The sequence below is a fragment of the Miniopterus natalensis genome, chromosome 14 (assembly GCF_054644295.1).
Source record: "Miniopterus natalensis isolate mMinNat1 chromosome 14, mMinNat1.hap1, whole genome shotgun sequence".
NCBI classification, from domain to species: domain Eukaryota; kingdom Metazoa; phylum Chordata; class Mammalia; order Chiroptera; family Miniopteridae; genus Miniopterus; species Miniopterus natalensis.
In genome coordinates this window covers 11973127-11996230 of record NC_142094.1, presented here as the reverse complement: position 1 = coordinate 11996230, position 23104 = coordinate 11973127, and the positions used below count along the sequence as shown (strand labels likewise).

Sequence of the window (23104 nt, the reverse complement as noted above, 5' to 3'; positions counted from 1 at the left end):
CTGGCAGGTGTTCTCGCACCTCCACACAGCAGCACTTGCCAGCACCTCCCAGCTGCTGTGGGTGTGGCAGGTTATCTGGCTCCTGTTGGGATTTGGGGCCCTCTGGAGCGTGTTCCTCATGGCCGCCCTGCCCACAGACCCGTTGTGCGATGAGCTCTGCCGCATGGTGATCGCGGCGGCTGTGCTCTTCTCCTTCATCATCTCGGTGCTGCTTTCCACCTTCTGCATCCACCGCTACCACAAGAACGCCCACAAGCCGCCCATCGCCTCCGCGGAGATGACCTTCCGCCGGCCGGCCCAGGCCTTCCCGGTCAGCTACTCTTCATCCGGCGCCCGCCGGCCCTCACTGGACTCCATGGAGAACCAGGTGTCTGTGGACGCCTTCAAGATCCCGGTGAGGCTCCGGGTGGGGCCCCGAGGCCCTGCAGGGGGCGCTGGCCTCTGGGAGCTGCAGAGGGGAGGGGAGCACAGAGGGCTGTCCTGCAACCCACGAGCAGCTAATGCGGGAGCAGTCCAGCAAACCACCCCCCCTTCCTGAAATGACTTCCAGGGAGGGCAGAAGGCTGTGGGGCAGAGAGCACGGAGGCAGTTTAGCCAGCAGAGACCGATGGGTGCTGTTCAGATGGACTGGGGTTTGGTCCCTGGGGACACGGTGAGGGCAGTCCATGCTATACCTGCAGGCGCCCAAGGGCTTGGCGGCCCTGAGAATACAATAAGGGTAGTCCATGCTATACCTGCAGGTGCCCAAGGGCTTGGCGGCCCTGAGAATACAATAAGGGTAGTCCATGCTATACCTGCAGGTGCCCAAGGGCTTGGCGGCCCTGAGAATACAATAAGGGTAGTCCATGCTATACCTGCAGGTGCCCAAGGGCTTGGCGGCCCTGAGGATACAATAAGGGTAGTCCATGCTATACCTGCAGGTGCCCAAGGGCTTGGTGGCCCTGAGAATACAATAAGGGTAGTCCATGATACACCTGCAGGTGCCCAAGGGCTTGGGGGCCCTGAGGGGGAGTGTGGATTTTTCTCAGAGGCTGGGACCCCTGTATGTTGGGGGACTGAACAAAGGAGGCCTATGGTCTGTTTTCATTTCCATAGTACGCTCTGTTGAGCCTACAGGGTGGGTGCAGAAGTGGGAGCCCAGAGATGAGTGCTGTCCCCATCCAGGTGAGAGATGGCAGCCGGCAAGGGCTCGGCCAAGGTGGCAGCAGCAGGGAGGGGAGTCCTTCTCTGGCATGGAGGGCCACTTGTGGAGGAGCTAGGCCCCTCGGCTCTGTAACTAACCATCTGGCAGAGTGCCAGCCAGAGCCGGTAGGTTTCCAAGTCCTCTTCTCAGTAGGAGGACCTGGATCTGTGGTCACCGTGTGCTCCTCAAAGCCCCCATACTGACCAGGCCTCCCCTCAGCCTGCGGTGCCCCTTCAGATTCTGGGAGGGACTAAGGTAAGTGCTGAGTGGAGGGTGTGTTGGAACAGAAGTCCCACCACGAGTCTGGGAAGGGAGAGCTCGGCGTGTGGACATCCAGGAGGAAGCTCAGCATCCAGGGACCACGCCATTCTGGCAGTCCCCAGTCAGGCCTGGGAGGTAGCTGGTGTTTATAGGAGGAGCCACCTAAGAGGTACTTGCCCCTTAGTGAAAGTCGGGGCCATAGAGGCTATTCCCAGCTGCAGGGGCCACTGCAGCCCCTCTCCCAGCTCTCCTAGCTCCAATCCCTCAGCCTGTGGAGGGGCTTCAACCCTGGCCCAGTAGCATCTCAGCTTTGGCTGTAGGCCTGTGGGATGAGTCACATGATTCCTTTACATACCCTGGTAGTTTATAGTGAGGTCCACTGGGAGAGTGGGGCTGATGGGTGCTCTTGCTGGTAGATATGCACCACCTTGGCCCACATCACCTCCTGCTCAGAATGCAGAGGGACCAGAGCCCAGCCTGAGACTAAAGGGCCACACTGACCAGCTCTGAGGTCTCAAACATGCTATTCAACCGCTCAGCCTGTTTGCTCATGTATAAAGCAGGGAGAATGGTACTTAATATTTTTAAAAGAGTCAAATTGATGATAGCCACACACACTCAATACTGTCTCTGTGTAGTTAGTGGAATGTTCAGTGCAGTGTGGAGGTGAGGACACCAGGGCAATGATGACAGTGTTATCAACTCTGACCCTAACTGTGGGTTCCTAGGGGACCTGAGACAACACCAGGATGCCCCTGGAGCTGTCTGGAAGGTTCCCCTGGCCATGGCACTGGGAGGAGGCTCCCTCTGCACCCAGAGACCAAAGGACATGGCTCTGTTCACGTAGGAGCAGCGAGTTCCCAGGGGTGTCATCTCTATGGGCTGTGTGGGCCTGGTAGGGGTACACTTTAAGCACCCACCAGAAGCCATATCTATGCCAAGCTGCAGGGAAACTTGGGGAAGGAGGTTCCGGACAGGTTCCAGCATCCCCAGTCAAAATTCAAGTGCACAGGCCAGGCAGGGGTCTGAGAAGGCATCCTAGAGTGGCCCTGAGTGTGTGGGCAAGGCTTCAGCAGGAAGGCAAGGTATGTGTGGAGGGGAGCAGGTGTGCGCAGGTTCAGGGCGACCGCCAGCTCCATGGGAGGAGCAGCATCTTCCACACGCTGGGTGGAGGGAGGTTCCCCAGGAGCACAGTGGCACCTGTCCAGAGGCTGCCATGCAGGGAGTTGCCCTGGACACTTCCACCCATAGATGGGGGTTCTGGGCTGGGAGACGACTTCTGCCACTGTTGCCGATTCAGTCCTCTTGGGGTTCCTGGATGTCTTTGGAGAGGGCACCCCAGGACCTGGGCTCAGCCTGTTCGGTGCTTGGCGGGCCTGGTGTCCAAAGCTGAGGCAGTGCTGAGGGGATTGTACCTGGCTGCCAGGGAAGAGGCTGTGTTCTCACGTAGCACCTATTGTGCTGAGTAAGCCCTGAACACCGCATCTGAGAGGCGGGGACACAGGCCCAGGCTGGCCCAGAACGTGTTCAGCGAATCAGGGACCAGCCAAGGTACAGGTATCCAGAGGGAGTCCAGGTGGAGGCCTGGATTTGCCCTGGTGGAGACTTGCCATGGAATGGCACCTCTGGGCCCAGCTGGATATGGGCGACTGTCACCTTCTGGTTCAGATCAGCCAGTCCTCTGCACACTGGAGCCGTCCACCAGGCTTGTTCATGGGTCTCGCCTCACTCCTGTTTTCTTACCCTCACCATCTTCCTCCCCTCACCTCTTCTCTCCCTTCCTTCAACCCTAACGTAGGAGGATCCAAAGTGGGAGTTCCCTCGAAAGAACTTGGTTCTTGGAAAAACTCTGGGAGAAGGCGAATTTGGAAAAGTGGTCGAGGCAACAGCCTTCCGGCTGAAAGGCAAAGCAGGGTACACAACCGTGGCCGTGAAGATGCTGAAAGGTACCTGTCCAGGCAGCACACACAGGTGGCTCTGCCGTGCACACTGGCGGGAGCCCCAAGGAGTAGATGAAGCCATTGACAGGCAGCATGTTGGTGGCTGTCCTGGTACCTTCTCAAGAGCCTCCCATGGTTGTTCTTGAGTGGTTGCGATCTGGGGACCCCCACCCATCATAGATGACCTGGGTCGTGGTTCCTGGAGAAGCAGGGTGAGAACTTGCCTCCTTCGGAAGGTTCTAGAGTGGTGTAGCTTCTATACCAATGTTGGGTAAAGACCTGAGTTTTTAAAAAATTTTAAAGCCCTTTTGGTTTTGAACTGCTAGCTCTTCCCACCTCACTCTGCCCCATTCATTCCTCTTGGCTTAGTGCCTGCTGGCATCTGGTGAAGAGACCACTTGAGAGGACTGACCCTATCCCCAGGTCCTCAGTCTTGCCATGAGTGACCAGTTGTGCCACAAGTTTGGCCCAGAATGGGCGCACGCATGCGCGTGCACACACACACATTCATGTTTCTTGGCAGAGACTAGGCAGATGGCCCTCTGCCATGGCTCGGCTCTGACCCAAGTGGACTGATCAGGGTCCCAGCGGCAGTATGGGGGCAAAAGTTGGCTGGCACACACAGAGTTCTAGTGTAGCAGTCAGGGACTACACATACAATGCTTCTGGATGCTTCCTCAGGCCCTCAGACTGGGCCGCCCATTACCTGAGAGAGCCCACGCCCTAAGTGGGCACAGTGAGGCCAGCCTAGGGCCTCCCACGTGTGGTACGGGGGTCCTGATTCCTAATGCCCCGTCTCTTGCCTTCAGACTAGCCTGCAGCCACAGGCAGTGGCATGGCACAGCCGGGCAATGGGCTATGGGGTGCTGACCCAGGAGGACTGTTTAGCCAGTTTCTGATTCAAAATACCTCCACGCCAGGCCCAAACCAAGCTGCATCCACTCTCAGGATGCATGTCCTCCTTTCACAGGAGGGGTCTTTACCTTCCTCCAGGGTCTTGACCTTTACCTTCCTCCAGGGTCTTGCCCCAACTGTTGAGTGCTTGGTCATTGGGTGTGTGGGGACATCAGGGAGTCCCCTTGCCTTTTCAGAAGGATTCATGAGAGATCTCTGAATCCTAGCCGCAAGCTGTGGGATCCTCAGGGAGGGTGTCTGAAGAGGAGGTAACAGGTCTCTGCAGAACCCAGCTGTGGGTTAACGTGACCCTGCGTGGTCACAGAGGGGCTTCCAGAGGGATGGATTTGCAGCCTTCTGTGTCTACATGTGTTTCAGAGAACGCCTCCCCAAATGAGCTGCGGGACCTCCTGTCAGAATTCAACCTCCTGAAGCAGGTCAACCACCCCAACGTCATCAAGCTGTATGGCGCCTGCAGCCAGGATGGTGAGGCCGGCCACAGGACAGCAGCTGCTGGGCATAGGCCAGGAGCCCTGGGCACTTTGCTCTCCTTCCTTCCCATTCCCCATCCTCTCCTTCTCTGGCCCCTGTTCCCTGTCTCCTGGGAAGCATGGTCTCTGGCTCTGGCCCCTGCTGGAGCCTCCTGTGTCAGCAGGCTGTCAGGGGCTGCCGCAGGAGCGCTTGCGTGAGGCCACGGCTCTGGGTGCCCCAGGCCTGCTGGGACTGCCCAGAGGTCTCTGGGAACATTCTGTTGTTGTTAGCACCCTGCTCCAGGCAGAGCCCCTGGGCAAGGAACTGGATGGTGCCTCCTAGGCGCCACTGGGGACTAGACATGCTGTGATCTCCAGGTGACCCCAGCCCTGCATGACAAAGGCATTGTCACCATTTCTCACATAAGGACACAAGAGACCAGCTACCAGGGGCCTCTCACTGTGTGTGTGTGTGTGTGTGTGTGTGTGTGTGTGTGTGTGTGTGTTGGGGGTGTGAGGGGACAGGGAGCCAGCAGGGAGAGGGCAGCAGGGATACTGGTCAGCACCAGCAGAACTCAGGCCTGGGCCTAGGGCAGGGCCTTAGCGCAGAGCTGCTGAGAGCAGGCGGGAGCAGAAAGCAGGGGGCCGTGTGGATCCAGACCCCTTGCACCCATCAGCCATTCCCAGGCCATGCTGTGGCAGGACCAGGGCTGCCGAAAGGCCTGACATCCTAGGAACCAGGGTGTGCATCCCCGGGAAGCGTGGAGTGCAGTAGCCGCCCGCCTTGGGCACCCTGGGATAAGGTCATGTGCAACGACGGGCAGCGGCTTCAGCACGGCCTTACGGGGTCGGGGGAGCAGCGATGTGAGAATGAGCTGGGACTTAAGTCCTGGAGCTGCCCGGAACCCAGGCACCCGCCCCCCAGAGCAGGGCTGTGTCCGTTTGCCTGCTTACTGGTAGGGTGCCTCGCTGCCCTGAGGAAACCTGCACCCCCTCCTTCCCATGCCCTGTGAGGCACCAGAGCTGGCTTGACTTCTGCCTGCCCAGGGCTGGCAGGCAGTCGGCTCACAGCCCCGCTCTGCCCCAGGGCCGCTTCTCCTCATCGTGGAGTATGCCAAGTACGGCTCCCTGCGGGGCTTCCTGCGAGAGAGCCGCAAGGCGGGCCCCGGCTACGTGGGCAGCAGAGGCAGCCGCAACTCCAGCTACCTGGACAACCCCGACGAGCGGGCGCTGACCATGGGCGACCTCATCTCCTTCGCCTGGCAGATCTCGCGGGGGATGCGGTACCTGGCTGAGATGAAGGTGTGTGCCGCCCCGGCCCGGCCCCCCGCCGCCGATGATGGGCCGTGGTTTTAGGGGTCCCTGCTGTATCTTCCCTGCAGCTCGTCCATCGGGACTTAGCAGCCAGAAATGTCCTGGTAGCCGAGGGGCGGAAGATGAAGATTTCAGATTTTGGGCTGTCCCGGGATGTGTATGAAGAGGATTCCTACGTGAAGAGGAGCAAGGTACAGGTCCCGGGTGCTGGCCGGGGACCCCGGGCTGGGTGGGGACAGCAGTCAGGGTGGCGGCAGATCCCCTACCATGCCTGGAGAGAATAAAGTGGCTTTTAGGGTATGAGCTTCGAGCCATCATCCCCAAATCCTCCCTGATCTTGCGTCTCTAGAGACCCAGTTCAGGACTGAACCCCGAGTCCTTCGTCTCTTCCTAAGGACCACACCCGCCCTTTCAGAGCCGGCCGCTGGAGAGCTGGGCCCGAAGCTTCCCTTGCTTTCAGTCACTATCACTTGTGAAGGTCACCTGATGCTGAGGAGAGAGCCATCCTCTCCTCTGCAGCGTCCCTCTCCTTCCCACAGAATGCAGGTCACCGTTTCCTTTCTGTGTAATTTAGCTTTTTGCCCAGAGGAGAGTGAAGTGACCGTTCTTTGTAGGAAGGAATGAAGCATGTTACAAGTGGAGGCTCCTCTGGGACAGGAGCCTGGGTGAGTTTGGAAGGCACAAGAGGACCCTGGAGACGGGCCCAGAGATTCAGCATGGGGTTCTTGAAATGGTTCTCCGAATCTCTGAAGTAGGTGGTTGGGGGCCCCTCTGGGGAAATCGGATTCCTGGCATTGTCCAGTTTCCTGTGGCATTTGTCTTGGCCTCTTACGGCTGCTGCCTGTTTAGGCCCCTCCTGCAGCCTCCTTCTGACAGACAGGCACAGCCAGCTCCCAGGCCATTCAGGAGTCACAGCTGACCTGACGTGCAGGACAGATGCTGCTCAGAAAAATAGCACCAGAAGCAACTGCATACACTTCAGCTTTGCTCTGAGGGGCGGGGAGAAGCCCTGTGTGGCCACAGGCTGTGAGGACGGTATTTCATTTTTTCTGGGGTTTCCATTGTGACAGCGCATCTCAGTACTGTCAGAGGGGAAGTGGAGAGGAGCTACTCCCCACCCTGTGGAGGGATGTGGACAGGGCCTTCCTGTTGTCACACAATCCTCCAAGAAGGCCTGTGTCACTGAGCAGAGAAACACGGAGTTCAAACACAGGGCACTGGAGAGCACAGGCTGCAGGCAGCATTCCAGACACGTGCCCCCGAAACAGTCGCACTGCACTAGGGACGTGAATCCTAAAGAACGCTTTAAAGAAAAAGGAATTACTGTAAATACTACATTAAAGTCCAGTGCACACAATTTTTAATTGATTGGTGCCTAAAGACTTACCTACTGAAAAGTTATTTATCAAGTTGTATTTGGGACATCTGTGGTCAAGATGGCACATAGTTAAATTCTGCTTGCCTCCTCCCACTACCACACGAGCATTACAACTAAATTATAGAACAACCATCCTTCACCATCACCTGAAGACTAGCTGATGAGCAGAGCTATAACCAGAGATGTAAAGAAGTAGCCATGGTACCTCTGTTGAGACTGGTAGAAGGTGCAGAGATGTGTCCCACACCTATGTGGCAGTTAAGACTCAGGAAGAATATCTCAGCTGCAGAGGTCCCTGCTGAGGAGTGAGGGGTCCCAGCCCTGCACCAGGCTCCCCAGCCCAGATCACCAGTTCTGGAAAGAGGAATCCCCACAACAGCTGGCTGTGAAAATCAGTGGGGATTCTGTCCAGCTGAGAGGGAGGGCTGCTGTAGATGCAGGCATCCTCTTGAAGGGCCCAAGCACAGACTCACTTGCTCACAAACACACTCCCTAAGCTCCAACAAAAGGACAGCAGCTCAAAAAGTACCAGGGACAAAGGGAGGAACTGAATTATCTGGCTTTGGGGCAAAGGCTGGAGGGGCATCTCTCTCCTGGAACTAAATGCCTACAGGTACCATTGTTGCTTTGTTGAGCCCTCCTCCAGTCCAGCCTACAAGTGCAGCTGGGCACAAAGCCTTGAATCTCCATTAACCAGGCTAACATGGTTCCCACCTCGCCCTGACGATTCTCTTACACCCTGCCTGGCCCGAACCTCTTTCAGAAGCTAACCCACACAAGGTGCTAGCCTGGGCTCACACTGTGGAATTTTCTAAAAATTTCTCCAAGCTCCATAAACCTCAAACAAGAAGTGTCTGGCTTCGGTGTGTCCTGTACCTCTTTCTAAGCATCCCCAAGCCTGGCAATAGTGGCAACCAGCCATGGTTCACAGCATAACCACTTCCAGGCACCACCAAGCCCATAACAGGCAGCTACCAACCAAATACCACTTTGTGACTCATACCAGGTAGCCTTGGGCCACACACAGGCAGCAGCTGAAGTTGGCCTGCACTGGAGACCCTCCCAAGAGTCCCCAAAAACAATACATCTGGTGGCTGGCTTCAGATAACACCAGAACACCACCCAATTAGCACTACAAACATCACACCCAAAGGATGGAAGTGGCAGATATCTGAGCCCTGCTACAGCTAATCTCACTCATGAGGTCAGCCCACACACAGCAACTTGCCTTCTGTAGTCACGGCCAGTCTTCATAACCAGTCAGTATGAGAGTCAGCACCACCCACTGACATTCCAATGGCTATCAAAGCTCAACTACAACAGGAGGGCACACGGTCCACACAAGGGACACCCGAGAGCATCCAGTTCAAGGAAATGGAGATTGCACCGCTGTGCCTCATAGGACACCTACTACATAAGGCCACTCTGCCAAGACTGGGAGACATTGCAAATCTACCTAATACATAGAAACCAACACAGGGAGGCAGCTAAAATGAGACAAAGAAACATGTCCCAAATGAAATAACAGTACAAAACTCCAGAACCGAAACTAAATGAATTGGAGGGAAGCAATCTACCAGATGCAGAGTTCAAAACACTGGTGTAAAGGATGCTCAATAAACTTCAGGGAAGAATAGATGATCTCAGTGAGAACTTCAACAAAGAGATAGGAAATATAAAAAAGGAAATAGAAACCATAAAAAGCCAGTCAGAAATGAAGAATACAATAACTGAAATGAATGCATTAGCTGAAATCAACAGCAGATTAGATGTAGCAGAGGATTGAATTAGCAATTTGGAAGACAAGGTAGCAAAGCACCCAATTAGAGCAGAAGAAAAAGAATCCAAAAAAAGGATAGTTAATGGGATGGGACCTCTGGGACAACATCAAGCATAACAACATCCACATCATAGTGGTACCAGAAGGAGGAGAGAGAGAGCAAGAGATTGAATCTATTCGAAGAAATAATTACTGAAATATTCCCTAACCTGGTGAAGGAACACAAGTCCAGGAAGTGCAGAGAGTCCCAAACAAGATAAATACAAAGAGGTCCACACCATGACACATCATAATTAAAATGCCAGAGATTAAAGACAGAGAGAATCTTAAAAACAGTAACAGAAAAGCAGTTATTTACCTACAGGGGAGCTCCCATAGACGTGTCAGCTGATTTCTCAACAGAAACATTTCAGGCCAGAAGGGAGTGGTACAAAATATTCAGAGTGATGAAAGGCAAGGACCTAGACTTACAGCCAAGACTACCCTACCCAGCCAAGCTCTCATTTAAAAATCAAAGGAGATAAAAACTTCTCAGACAAGATAAAGCTGAGGGAGTTTATTACCACCAAACCGCTATTACAAGAAATGTTATAGGGACTTCTTCAAGAATAAGAAGGAAATAAAAAATATGAATCAGAAAATGTCTCAAAAGAATCTCACTGACAAAGGCAAACACATGCTAAGAGCAGTGGATCAGCCAACACTAAAACTATTACAAGGGTTAGAAAGCAAAAGTAGCAAGATCATATGTAATTACAACAGTAAATTAAAGGATACACACAAATGAAGTAAAAAATAATGACAAAAACATAAATATACAGAGGAGGTGATTAATAATAGTAGTGATTATAGAATGTGTTCAGACTTAAGCAACCATCAGCTTAAAATAGACTACTATAAACATAGCTTGGTATATGTGAAGCACAGAGTAACCACAAACCAGAAATCTACAAGAGAAACACAAGAAATAAAAAGGAACACAAATATAACACTACAGAAAGTCATCAACATACAAGGGAAGAGAGCAAGAAAATAAGAAAGGAATGGAAAAGTAAAAGCAGAAAACAATAAAACGGCTATAACTATGTACCTGTCAATAATTACTTTAAATGTAAATGGATTAAATGCTCCAATCAAAAGATGAATGGGTAAAGATGAGGTGGTACATATATGCAATGGAATATTACTTGGCCACAAAAAAGAATGAAGTCTTACCACTTGCAACAACATGGATGGACCTAGAGAGCATTGAGGAAAGTGAAATCGGTTGAACAGAGAAAGATAAATGCCATATGATTTCACTTATATGTAGAACCCAAAACAATAAAATAAACTAATGAGCAAGACAGAAGCAAGCTTAGAGAGAACACCCTAATGATTGCTAGATGGGAGGGGGTTTGGGGGCTGGATGAAAAAGATGAAGGGATTAAGAAGTACAAATTGGTGCTTACAAAATAGTTACAGGGATGTAAAGTACAGCACAGGGAATATACTCAATAATATTGTAATAATTGTGTGGTGTCAGATGGGGACTAGACTTACCACGAGGATCACTTTGGAAGGTATATAAATGTCTAACCACTGTGCTGTACACCTGAAACTAATATAATATTGAATGTCAACTGTGATTGAAAAATAAAATTTTTGAAGTTGCATTGAAAGGGCTTATTAGCTCTGACCTTAGCACCTCTGCAGTGTGGGGCACTCTCCAGAGGATGCTGAAAGGGCCCTGGCATAAAATAAGAGGGAAAACCAGCACATAAACAGGTTTCTTCTCTCAGAGCTTCTCAGAAGAGCTGTTAGCATATTAGTTTACATCAGAAGTCTCCAAGATAGAAATGCTGGTTTCCCAAAGGCATTCGCCCTCAGAAATCAGGGTAGATCTTGTTAGATGGTGTTCTTGACCCACTAGTTGGGCAGCACCACCCAGGGTACCCCAGAGCTCCGCAGATGTGGCCGTAGAGGACCTAGCTTGGGCTTGGTATCAATGCCTTGGGTTCCCTCTCAGCAGGAATGTGGTGCATGACAAACAAGCCCTGTGTATCTATGGACAGGCCAGCTGACTCCCTCTGGCATCTCAGCCATGCCTGGGAGGTGCAGGCTGGATCTCTGGCCCCTCCGAAGCTGAGCTACCAGTTCTTTACCCAGGAGCATTCTGGGTGTCATTACTCAGCTGGAAGCACCTGGGACAGGGCCACAGCCTCCTCCACACTCCCCTCCTCCAGTTCCCAGGGTGTCCAAGCAACATTAATGCCCATCTTTCACTCCCTCCTTAGGGCCGGATTCCAGTCAAATGGATGGCAATTGAGTCCCTTTTTGATCATATCTACACCACCCAAAGCGATGTGTAAGTGTGGGTGTTGCTTTCCTGGGGTGCAGGTTACATGCGAAGGGGACTATGACACCAGTCTGGGCAGCTCAACTGGGTAACAACGCTGGCCCTGAGTGCCTGTCAGCTCGTGCCAGCCATCCACAGGGACTCCCCAACCCGAGGGAGCTTTGTGTCTTCATTTGGCAGATGACCAGGGCTCAGGCAGTAGTTCTGAAAGCTGAAGTAACATCCTGAGAGCGGTGAGCAGTGGCCGCAAAGCCCCCTCACTTCCCCCTCTTCCCCTCCTCCTCTCCCCTGCCTCCTGTGGAAGTCTTAGTGACACACAGGCCTAGCCCAGCAGCTCCCCTTCGTTGGGCCTGACCAGGACTGGGCTCCGCCAGGGCGCCTGGGATTGGTCCCCACCATAGGTGGGAATGGCCTTGAGTAAGTTCTAGCTGGTGTGCCCCAAACTGCTCAAAGACAGAACCCAAACTCAGTCTTCCAGGTCAAATTACAGACTTGGTAGTTTTCAAAAACACAGCAGACTTGTCTCTTCTAAGTGTTCTGCCACTAACAGACGTGCACATCTTGAGTAATGTGGGCTGTGAAGAGGCAGTTCTTACAGTTTTAAACAACTCTTTTCTGATTGTGGAAGTTGGCAATTGGGAAATTCAAAATAAAGCATACTGAAGAGACTAAGAGCCACTTGCATCCCGCTCCCCCCGCCGCCCCCCCGAGGAACCACTGCTGGCCTCATAAGCATGACCTTCTCATGGTTTCCGTGGGAAGCAGGTGTTTGCTTTTCATCACTGGAAGCGGGCTCATGTGACGATGTTATTTTGTGATATGATTTTGTTCCAACTTCACAGTAAATTTTCCCTCACAGTTAAGTATTTTTTCGAAAGCAGTGCTTTTTTTCTTCTAAGGCTTTATGGACATTTCTGAGCATACAGAAGGTGGAGGAAATGTGCCAGGAACCTGGGCCTGTGGCCGGGGTCCAGCCTGCATTTTGCTGCACTTGCTGGGTTCCTCTGGGCCACCTCTGATACCTCACTGATCCCTGCCTTGGCCTGCCCAGTGCCCCCTGTGGGTGTGAGGGCTGAGCTGGGAGGCCTCGCAGGGGCAGGGGCAGGGGCAGGGGCAGGGCAGGCAGGTGGCTCTCCCCACCTCATCCTGCATCCATTGGTGCAGGGGGCCCCAGGCTCAGACCAGCTCTCTGTAGGTGACAGTGGGGGCTCTGGGCTGGTGGGTCAGCAGCTGCTGGGGGGTTGGATGCCTGAGTTTCCTGGAGGGCGCTACAGGCCTGGGGTGGCCACTCACTGTTTGTCTTGCTCCCCATAGGTGGTCCTTTGGTGTCCTGCTATGGGAGATTGTGACCCTGGGGGGCAACCCCTACCCCGGGATTCCTCCTGAGCGGCTCTTCAACCTTCTGAAGACAGGCTACCGGATGGAGAGGCCCGACAACTGCAGCGAGGAGATGTGAGCATGCATTGCCTTGGCCCAGCCTCCCTCATATGGGCTTCGGGTTTGGGGGCGGGGCGCGTGCGCCTCTTCCCTCTGGCTCCTGAGCTGCCCTGGGTGCCAGTCTGTGGTGAGCTGGGAGTGGGCAGTGCCAGGGCAGAGCATGACCAGTTAGAAGTCACAGAACCACCCTCGGGCATGGCGGCGGATGCTGAGGATCCAACTCCCCCGGGGGCTGGGTGGACTTCCTGGGGGGACCTACAGGATGAGGGGAGCGGAGCGCAGGCACAGTCGTGGGAAGGATGAGCCAGCACTTCAGACTCAGAGCAGCTGAGCCCAAGGCCAGAGACCTGTGCCTGTTGGTCACTTGCAGAGGGGCAGATAATTCAGTCAGGCCCATGGAGCACATATTGGGGCGTGCCCAAGTGGGGGTGCAGAGGCAGGCAAAGGGTAGGCAGGCAGAGCCCAGACTTCAGCCCAAGGGCGCAGCCTTCGCACGCGGAGGTTCTCGGGTGATTCTCGGAGGACAGGTGGAGGTCACATGAGAAAGGGGTTGTCTGCGTGCAGACACATGCCCGTCCATTTATTCCACAAAGTCTTTGTGCGCCTGCCATGTGCCTGGCACGGGGCTCAAAGTGTGAGTGGCGCCACCTCCCTGGCGGCCAGCCGGCCCAGCGCTCCACACGCGGCAGTCCTGGAGGCCTCGCAGCCGAGCGGGGCCTGGCAGAAGTGAGGGGGTGATAAAGGTGTAAGACAGAGGTGTGATTGGCACACGTTTTGTGTGTTTCCACACCTAGTTCATCCTTCCTAAGAGTTGTAAGGACTGGCATCTCCCACTCAGTCGTCATAGTGGGCGCGGCATCTTGTTAGCTGTTTACCAGTGTCCCTGAAGGGACTTGAAAACAAATCTCTCTCAAGGGAAGGGAAGCTTATAATACTGGGCACCCTGAGCCCCCGATGAGCCCTCAGATCCTGGCCCAGCTCAGAAGGATGTCAGTGATGCAGAGACTGCTTTGGGGTTCGAGAACAGAGCCCCCCAGGCCCCTGGCACTGTGCTGGGTGTGGTGGCCGTGACAGCGTGGTTCTTGCTGGGTCATAGCCTCCTGTCTGCACTTCCCCCCAGGTACAGCCTGATGCTGCAGTGCTGGAAGCAGGAGCCAGACAAGAGGCCAGTGTTTGCCGACATCAGCAAAGACCTGGAGAAGATGATGGTGAAGAGGAGAGTGAGTGTCTGGCGCGGTTCCCAGTGCAGGCGCCAGCAGGCTGGGCGGGGCAGGGGGCATGTGGTGGGGAGGGGTGGTTCCCAGCCCCAGTCCAGGTCCACGGAGGGCCCTGTGCCTGGGCAGAGCGAGGCTGTGCAGGGTGAGATGGGGTGCTGGCCCTCAAGGGCACCAGGCCCTTAGGCTTCTTTTCAAATCATGAAGATACCAAGATTTTTAGCTTGACACTTGGGAAGAGCTCTCAGAACACAGGTGTATGGGGGATATATTTCAAAGCCAAACAAAATCACAGGTAAAAGTTGACGTGAGTGTCCTAAATTCAGGTGTTCTGAAGGGCCTGGCTGGGGGGGAGGGTGAGTAGGGAAGAGCACACCAGCCCTCTGAGGGACCCCTTGTTGTAGGCACATGTGACCTATAGGAAAATGAATTCCAGTGTGTCAGGTCTTCCAAATTTTAGGAGATTTTTTTTTATGTTGTTTCCCAGTTTTTAATGTCAGCAGCTCATTTATATTTTTAAAAGCCCAGTGTGGGCCCAACAAACCAGACCTGGGAGGCGAGATTCGGCTGGTGTGCCTCCAGGTGACAGCTCTGGAGGACCAGGAAGTCAGCTACGTCTGAACTAACAGTTACTGAGCAGTTGCTGTGCCCGTATCTATCTTGCATCATGGAAATGCAAGTCAACAGGCAGGCACAGACCCTGCCCTCACGGTGCTTACATAGACTGCTCATCCTCATGTGTACATTTACCAACAGTTGTAAGTTCTGGAAACAAGAAACAGGAAAAGCAAGATGCATGGTCTAGGCCATTTGTAGTAAAGTGTATTGTTTGGGCAAAGCCTCCAAATCCTGTAATGCGGGGTCACCCTAAACAAGCACAGCTGATGCCAAGGACGCCTTCCTAGCGCAGGGCTGAGGCGCAGGCAGGGGATGCAGATGGGCGATGATCTTGGCACTTCCGCATGAGCAATGGGGCTGAAGGGAGCTCTCCCAGAGCCTAGGGTTTATAAACAGGCCAGTTCCTAGTGCTGGGCATGGTGCCCAGTGCTGCAGAGATGGGACCCAAACAGTGAAGGAGGACATTTCTGCCCCCAAGGAGATGACTTTCTAGCGGGGAGCAATGAGGAACAGGCCAGGCAATGCAGGGGCTGGAGGACCTCAATGTTGGCAGTCTGGTAAGGGGCTCACGTCCCTTGGAGAAACCAGTAGGCTAGTGTGGAATGGGACATGGCCAGGGCTTCTGCCCAGGAGTCCAGCAGTGGCCCACGTTGGGGAGTGGTAACCAGCCATCTTTCTGTTCCAGGACTACTTGGATCTGGCCGCGTCCACCCCATCCGACTCCCTGCTTTATGACGATGGCCTCTCGGAAGAGGAGATGCCCCTGGTGGACTGTAATAATGCTCCCCTCCCTCGAACCCTCCCCTCCACGTGGATTGAAAACAAACTCTATGGTAGAATTTCACATGCATTTACTCGATTCTAGCAACATTGTTCCTCTCTGCACTATCCTTACTCTCTGGAATGCTTTTTAAGAGTCTTTCTGGTCTGAATGAAACCAAAGTCCACTCTGAACCTTTTTATTTGTAATGTCTGATTTTGCATCCGTTTACATTCAGGCATTTTTGCAACTATGTTTTTTTTAAAGGATGTGAAAATAAGTGTAATTACTATACTGCCCAGCAATTTAAAATGAAAAAGGAAGTGAGCAGGGCAGAACACTCAGGGGATGTGGAGAGATGATGATGTCATTTCTGGGGTGGGTATCAAGTCGTAGTACTTCTAATTTAACTACTGGAATACACTTACCCAGTCTGGGGAGGCATCTGATTTAGAAAGGAGGAGCCAGCACCACCTGCCTGCGCTGAGGGCACAGCCAGTGGTCCCCGGACCCCGTCTGGGCGGGCAGGCGGCTCTGGAGGCCTCTCGGTGCTGGGTGCCCAGCCACGTGCCCAGAGCCGGGAGGTCACACGCAGGCAGCTGTTTTCACATCCTTTGCGTTACACACTGTCCTGACGGTGGTCACTTACACAGTCAGTGCTAAAAGCTAGAGCAAATGCTTTCTGAGAGAACGTAGTCCGTGGTGCTGTGGTCTTGCAATGGACAGTAAATACGGTTCTTGCCAAAACTCCTTCTTTTGTCTTCAATTAAATACTTGAAAATTTTTTCTGTTTTCTAACCTCATCATTGATTGTTTTTTGAAATCTTGGCGTTTCAAGCACTCTTCAGCTGGGACTGTTCCTTTTGCATGCCTCCTGAGTCACTGGGTTCCTTGCTGGCTTTGGGTCTCGTGCTATATGCCATTTCCTGTCGCCGCTGTGGGACTCACCCGTGTGCACCCTTGATCTGGAAGATCCTCTCCTCCAGGGTAGACTTGGGTGGAAAATAGTAGGCTTCCTAGGTCAGAGAGCTTTTTATGGAAGCTGCCCCCTGCAGTAAGCCATTGAGGACAGCCATAAGCGGATGCTTTATGGTGCCTTAGACAGAGAGTTAAGCAGGTCAACAAAAAGATACCAGAGTTGAGAGTCTGAAGCTTATAAAAGTCAAAATTGGGAGTTTCTGTCAAGTTACAGTTGCCAAGAGAGCTCGTGATATTTCCCCCAATACGTGCTTTGGAAACCTGGAGCATGAAACCGTTCCTGTAATTGGCACAGAATCCAGAAGTTTGGTTTGAACCTCAAAGGGAGTTTTGCCAAGGCCTTACTGTCTGCACATGAAATTTGGTTCTTCAGTGCAGAACAAATGATCTGTTTTCGTTTTTAGGCATGTCAGACCCGAACTGGCCTGAAGAGAGTCCTGTACCACTCACGAGAGCCGATGGCACTAACACTGGGTGTCCACGATATGCAAATGATAGTGTATATGCTAACTGGATGGTTTCACCCTCTGCGGCACAGTTAACGGACTCGTTTGATAGTTAACATTTCTTTGTGAAAGGTAATGGACCCGCAAGGAGAGGAAACGTGCCGAGACTGTCCACCGGCCCTCACTGTGCCCTTTCCGCTGGCCGGTGGTTCTCCCTCCCAGCAGACCTTGAGCACTGGATGGGAGTCCCGAGTCCAGTGTTTAGGTCCCTCCTCCCTCTTCAGCCCTCGGCAGCCCCGTGTTTGGTCTGTGTTCACCAGGGATCACCGTACTCTGCGCTCACGTTTGGGTCCCTCAGTTACTACCTGATCTGTTTGGTTGCCGCCAAACAAGGCAACGAGATTTAAACATGAAGCACACACTCCCCCCGCCCCCACAAAGGCAGCAAGGAAAAAACCTGGCCCAAATGACCCGTCCGTGTTGAGAATGGGGACCTGGCAAGGCCTAGTGATGTTGTCAGAACCCTGCCAGGGCTGGAGGGGGAGAGGGGATCTTGGGACAGGCCTTGGCTCAGCATTCAAGATCCTGAGAATTTTTTTTTTAATTATAAGAAAACCTTTTCATAGGAAAACATTTTTTTATTACAATTAAAATGATTATTAGATTTAGCACAATGGAGAGATTTGATGCCAGTTTGCTGTGTAGACAAGTGGTGTGAGGGAAGAGAGCTCACGGACACATTTGCCCCATCACTGAGTGGTCTCTGCCCCGTCAAGAACAGCACAAAGGAAGGGGGCGTGTGAGTGGAGTGGCCTCCAGCCCAGGCGTTGCTGACCACAGACACGTGGCCGCTGTGAGCCCACCCCCAGCCTTCGGTCCACTGCATGCCCAGCACCAAAAATCAGCCGCTCGTCTCGCACGTCAGGAGTGGGGGGAGCTGGTGCTCGGTGTAAAAGGGACCGTTCGGCTAGTTATGTTAGAAGTAGCACTGACAATGACCAAGGACCACTGCACCTCCAGTAACAGTTCTGATGTGGAAAAGACAGTGTCTGGCTCTTATAGAGCTTGTGTGTAAAAGGACATGTATCCACTCTTCCTGTGTTTGTAACAATGCTGCTATAGTGAGACATTTTTGTTTCTTAGATTCCGACTGTGACTCATAAGCTTCGTCTCTGCCTGTTTGTGGTCAGACACTGCGCCCCTCCCCTCTTGGGGGGGCGGCTTTGGGAAAGTCCTGGTGGCTCTTCTGTTTGTCTCAGCACTGTGACTTCCCAGGAGAGGATCGGTTACCAAAACACTGCCTGGCCTTCAGATGAAAGCACTGTGAAAGGACTTAACTGTAGTTTTATTACAATACTGTATTTTATAGGCATTTCATAAAATTAATGGCATTTTTGTGGCCAAGAAGGCTTGGCTGAGTGTGTGTTGGAGCCTCGTGGTGTGTGCGTGCCTCTGTACACACACCCAGAGAAAGCTGGAAAAGCACTTGCTGGAGATGTAACGTGGCCGCCGTTGGAGCCATTTTTCAGATCCACTATGATTAGTTCTTTTACAGATACCTACTTGGAAGCTTTTGGTTTTCAGATGTGTTTAATCCTAGTCTTATTAAATATGAATAAACTCTCAAATTATTAAAAATGCCTACTTAATAAGTGAGTTGCTGTAGCAGGTTTGTTCTCAGCAGGTTGCATACTCCGGGTCTAAGTGGCTGACCCAGTGGTGGAGAATTAACCCTTAACTAATAACCTAATTGTCTAGTCCTGAGTTATAAAAGTTCTCATACCTACTAGTCCTATCAGAATTTTCATGCATATATGCAGAAGTTATTAAGTGTTAAGTGTTACTAAGTATTAAGTAGCAATCTGCCAGTTATTAAAATTTGTAAAATCTATTTATGAAAGGTTATTAAAGCATACCATGTTAATTTGTTTTTGTAAATCAAGGTGACTAAGAAAATAATTTCAGTTATGTAAATAAAATCATGTATCATAAAATGTGTAAACTTCTTTTCTCTAACTTCCTAGTTGGAAACCTCAGGGTTTTTTGACTTTGAAGTTTCGGTGCAAGGATTGAAATGTCCCAAGAATCTGTTGGGGTAACTACTGGGGAACTAACAGCAATGGATGGTTAGGAGGCTGTTGGTAATATTATCAACTTGTCTTGCACAATATGTATGTGAACAGGCACATTTATAGTAACTTAAAAACTCAGCTAGTTCCGCCATTCAAGGAATCCGTTCCTTGAGGTTTCCTTCTCAGGAATAGAGCCGCAGCCAATGTCAGGTTCAGGTGTTTATAGTCCCCTGGCACTGTGCTTGCTGCTTGTTTCTTGAAGCTGGAGTTGGACACTTGTGGGGGAAAAGCTGTAAAATGCATAGTCATAGCTGAAAGTCCATTAGAAGTTGGAGGGGAAATTACGCCCTGAACCACTATAAAGCTAAAATACTAAATACTTCTGTTCCCATCCTCCTGTTGGACTGTGCAGAAATTCTGTGGACCCCTCAAAATGCCTGGCAGGGAGCAGGTGGGTCAGTCGGCAAACACAAGTTGTTACCAACATAAATCTGACTCACAGCTGCCGAGGCCTGTCATTGCCTGGTGCAGGCGGATGCACCAGCACACACCAGCTCCCCGAGCCTCGCCCACGGCCGCCCGGGCCCCCCTGCAGCGGCTGCCTCGGCACCTGCGTGCTCTCCGCTTCCTCCTTCAGTCTGGACTACAGGGGCTGGAAATAAACCTAATTTCTAGGGTCAGTTATTTGCTACAGCCGTTACCTCTGAACATTTAGAAACCCATGATGAGAAAAGCTAACACTAAAATACTAAAAAGCCCCTTTACAAGACCGTAGGCGTTTGTACTCGGTTTATTTTTCCATTTGTGTTCAGTTTATTTTTCTTAAGCAGCATATTCTCACCAGCCTCCACGGATGATCCCTTCCCACCAGCTTATTTGGGTGCAACAAGGCCAGCTTATTTGGGTGCAAATGTAGTTGAATGCAATGTCTGAGAACAGGATTTAGACAGATACTTCATATATAAAAGAAAATTTGATAGAGAAGTGCAATTTCCTGCAGTACAGATAAAGCTTTTTCCCCAGGCGGGGAAGTAAATGGCTTTCTCTCGGCCCAGCATATTCACACAAAGGGTATTTAGCCGGTGGTATTTAAGGTGGTTCCAGGAAATGCCTCAGAAAGTCTTACCTCTGTGGCCCTGGAAGATGTGGTGAGAGTGGGTGGGAAGGACACTTGCAGCCTGGGGCACACGCCCCTCACATTTCGGCATAAAGACACGTGTGGCGTTTGTCCTCTGCTCCTGCGCCATTAGACACAGGGAGCGCCCTCCACTGAGGCTGCCTGCCCGGTCCCCTCCCTTCTCCAGCGCAGCAGCCTTGACGGCCTGTTAGGACTTTGTCGGGTCTCCCACCTCTTTAGGGAGCTAGGACTCTCGAAGGATTATCTTTGCTAAGATGATACGAAGCCAGACCCTGGAGGTAGAGGAGGTTTCTGTTTGTCCTGCAGCGGAGGTTGGGTGGGTTGTTGTCTAACAGCTGGAGCATAAGCTTCGCCCCGCAAGCTAATGAGACACACACTGAACACCCAAAGGAAACCACCACGGTTAATCTTTGCCACTCAGGTTTTGATTGCTGTGTCAAGTGACAAGATATTTTTGCAGATGTTTCTGAGATGTGCTGAATCACAGGACCTGGCCAACCAACATCTCCCAGCAGGAGCCCAGGCAGGGGAGCACCACAGGGAGGCCATCTGCCTGTGGTGGCTGCAGGCTGCAGGGACATGGACATCACAGGGACCTGGGCCAGGCAGGAGCAATGACGTGAGGCGACTCCAACCACAGTGACTTCAGGAGTTCTGTCCCACATCAGGAAAGACCGTGATCCTGCATCCTTTCTGATGACACTGAACAATTCAGGTTCACAATGGGGGCAGGCAAGGTAAGGAAAGTGTATGCTAAAACTTAAAAAAAAAAAATTACTGATTTTTTGAGAAGAAAGTCATTTTGATGTTTCATACAGACAACATTTACCATGCACACTGTCAAGTTCTTGAATAAAAACGCAAAGTCCATTTTAAGTGTCCATGCTTTTATTGATCTTTGTACCAAATTAAACCATATCTTTTTTAGCTGCTCTTGTTTCTCACCTGCCCCCCAGTCCTTTCTGTGCTTGTCATTTCCCCACTGAGGAAAGACATTCCTCTGGCTGAGAAGGGTCTAGCCCAGGGGAAGAAAGAACATAAAGCTGCCTCTTGCCACCTGAGGCAAGGGACTTGGTCGGGAGAACTGGAGGGGGTCCGTACAGAGCCTGTGGCACAGCCCTGTTCTGGGGGCTCCTCCCACCAAGGTCATATGACTTGCTCCATACTTTGTGCTTTTCTTCTGAGAGTTTTAAAAAGCTTGAAATTTTTCCTGGAGGCTCTATGGCCACAGGGCCTGAGAGGCCAGGAACACCTGAAGGGTTTGGGAGACTTCATGAGTGTCTGGGGGAAGGGGAAAGAGTACAGGAAATGATTTTTAAGAATAGGAATAATACAGAGGAGGGGAGGGTTCTGGTCTCTCAAGATAGTCATTAAAATAAGTAAAAGTGTTGTGGAAGAAAAGAAATTTTTAAGAGATGTCCAATTATCTATAATCCTTTGCTTTATAGCAATAAAGACCACCCAAATGAGAACAAGCAGAAGCTATTTACTCTGAACTTGCTATAGCAAGAGACTCCGCCACTCTCACTTGTTTTTGGCAGAGACTCAAAGGCAAGCAGAGGAGTGCAAGAGCTGGAGAGTGGTAACAAAAGGAGGTGGGAGCTTCGGGTGTGCTGTCATCAGGCGGTTGGCATGGCAAAGCTGGAGGCAGGCTCGATAGAAGCAGGGCATGTTATGTGACTCACTTGGGGAACGTACTTGGCTTTCCTAGGTTGGTTCTGAGTTGGAAATGGGAGCATCAGATAGAGAAGCTGGCAGTCATTGAGCGCGTCTTGATTATCCTGGGCCGATGACTGCACAGGTTATGAATCAGAGTTCGTTAGTTATATGTGATCTAGCCATTGTCTGTTTGCATATTCACACTTTCAGTTCCCAATTTTGGTCTTTTTTTTTTTTTTTTTGGCTTGTAGGTTGAAAAATTCAAGGAGGTCCAATGGGGGGAAAACGAGGACATCTGTAATACTCAATAGTAAAGATAAATTTAAGAAAAATAATTCAAGGAAGTAAAAAAATCCATATCTTCACCACCTTAAGACTGATTGTTCAGTCATCTCCATGGCGAACTACATCATGAAGTGTCCTTGATCTTGCTGTTGTATCATCACAGTGATCATCTGACATGAAAGTGGCTGTGCAGAAGCATTTCAGAATCTGGATAGAATGCAATGGACCTGCATCATGATCACTATGACAATGACAAGAACAATTAACAATCCCTGTAAGGTGCTTTGAACCAAGAATTCCAACCCAGGCCAAGAACAAGTCCTGTATAGGCCATGGGGATCCACTTTAGAGAGCCAAGTAGCTCTTGTCTTAAGGCACTGTGCCACCTGTCCCACCTTCCTGGTTTTCCTGATCCAAGTACAGTACTAGGAATGGCACAGACCATGACTAACCAACAAGAAATCCAGAACAATGTCCATCATTGTCATGCCAAAGAGTTGGGATTGATCTGTGATCCGTCTAGGGAAGAGATAGTACCACTAATGACTTCTGCCAAAGTTAGTGGTAAGTTTCTTATAATCCTATATGTCTAATTCCCACCAATGGGAATTATGAGCAAGTCATTCCCCCAGGAAGAGTACTGAATAACCAAGGGTGACTTCCTTTTGGAGATCGTGTCTGGATCAGAATTTTTAGCCTTTATGATTTGTAGAATTAGGATCTCTGTGTACAGACAAGTTTTGAAATGCTGTTCCTACATGCATGAGGTGTAAGCCTAAAGTAAACAGAACCAGGCATCCTGATCACAAAATATTTACTATCTGGCAGGGACACATGGAGATCTAGGAGAAAAATCTGTTCATGACAGAAGGACAAAACCAGGCCTTACATTAGCTAGTTACATGTTTGGACCTATATGGGTCTGAAGGTGTTCAAAGG

General features: G+C 51.4%; 1 protein-coding gene across 1 annotated transcript in view; it reads left to right on the top strand.

Annotated features, from left to right (window-relative positions):
* RET (ret proto-oncogene) overlaps positions 1-17548 on the top strand; it is a 36847-nt gene extending 19299 nt beyond the window's left edge. The window contains exons 11-20 of the mRNA XM_016206963.2: positions 138-394; positions 3243-3390; positions 4657-4764; positions 5836-6050; positions 6131-6253; positions 11497-11567; positions 12873-13010; positions 14116-14215; positions 15513-15600; positions 16970-17548. Coding sequence (XP_016062449.2) covers positions 138-394; positions 3243-3390; positions 4657-4764; positions 5836-6050; positions 6131-6253; positions 11497-11567; positions 12873-13010; positions 14116-14215; positions 15513-15600; positions 16970-17127 — 1406 coding nt within the window. The 3' untranslated portion in view covers positions 17128-17548. The remainder of the gene's footprint in view (positions 1-137; positions 395-3242; positions 3391-4656; positions 4765-5835; positions 6051-6130; positions 6254-11496; positions 11568-12872; positions 13011-14115; positions 14216-15512; positions 15601-16969) is intronic.
* Positions 17549-23104: the final 5556 nt, after the last annotated feature.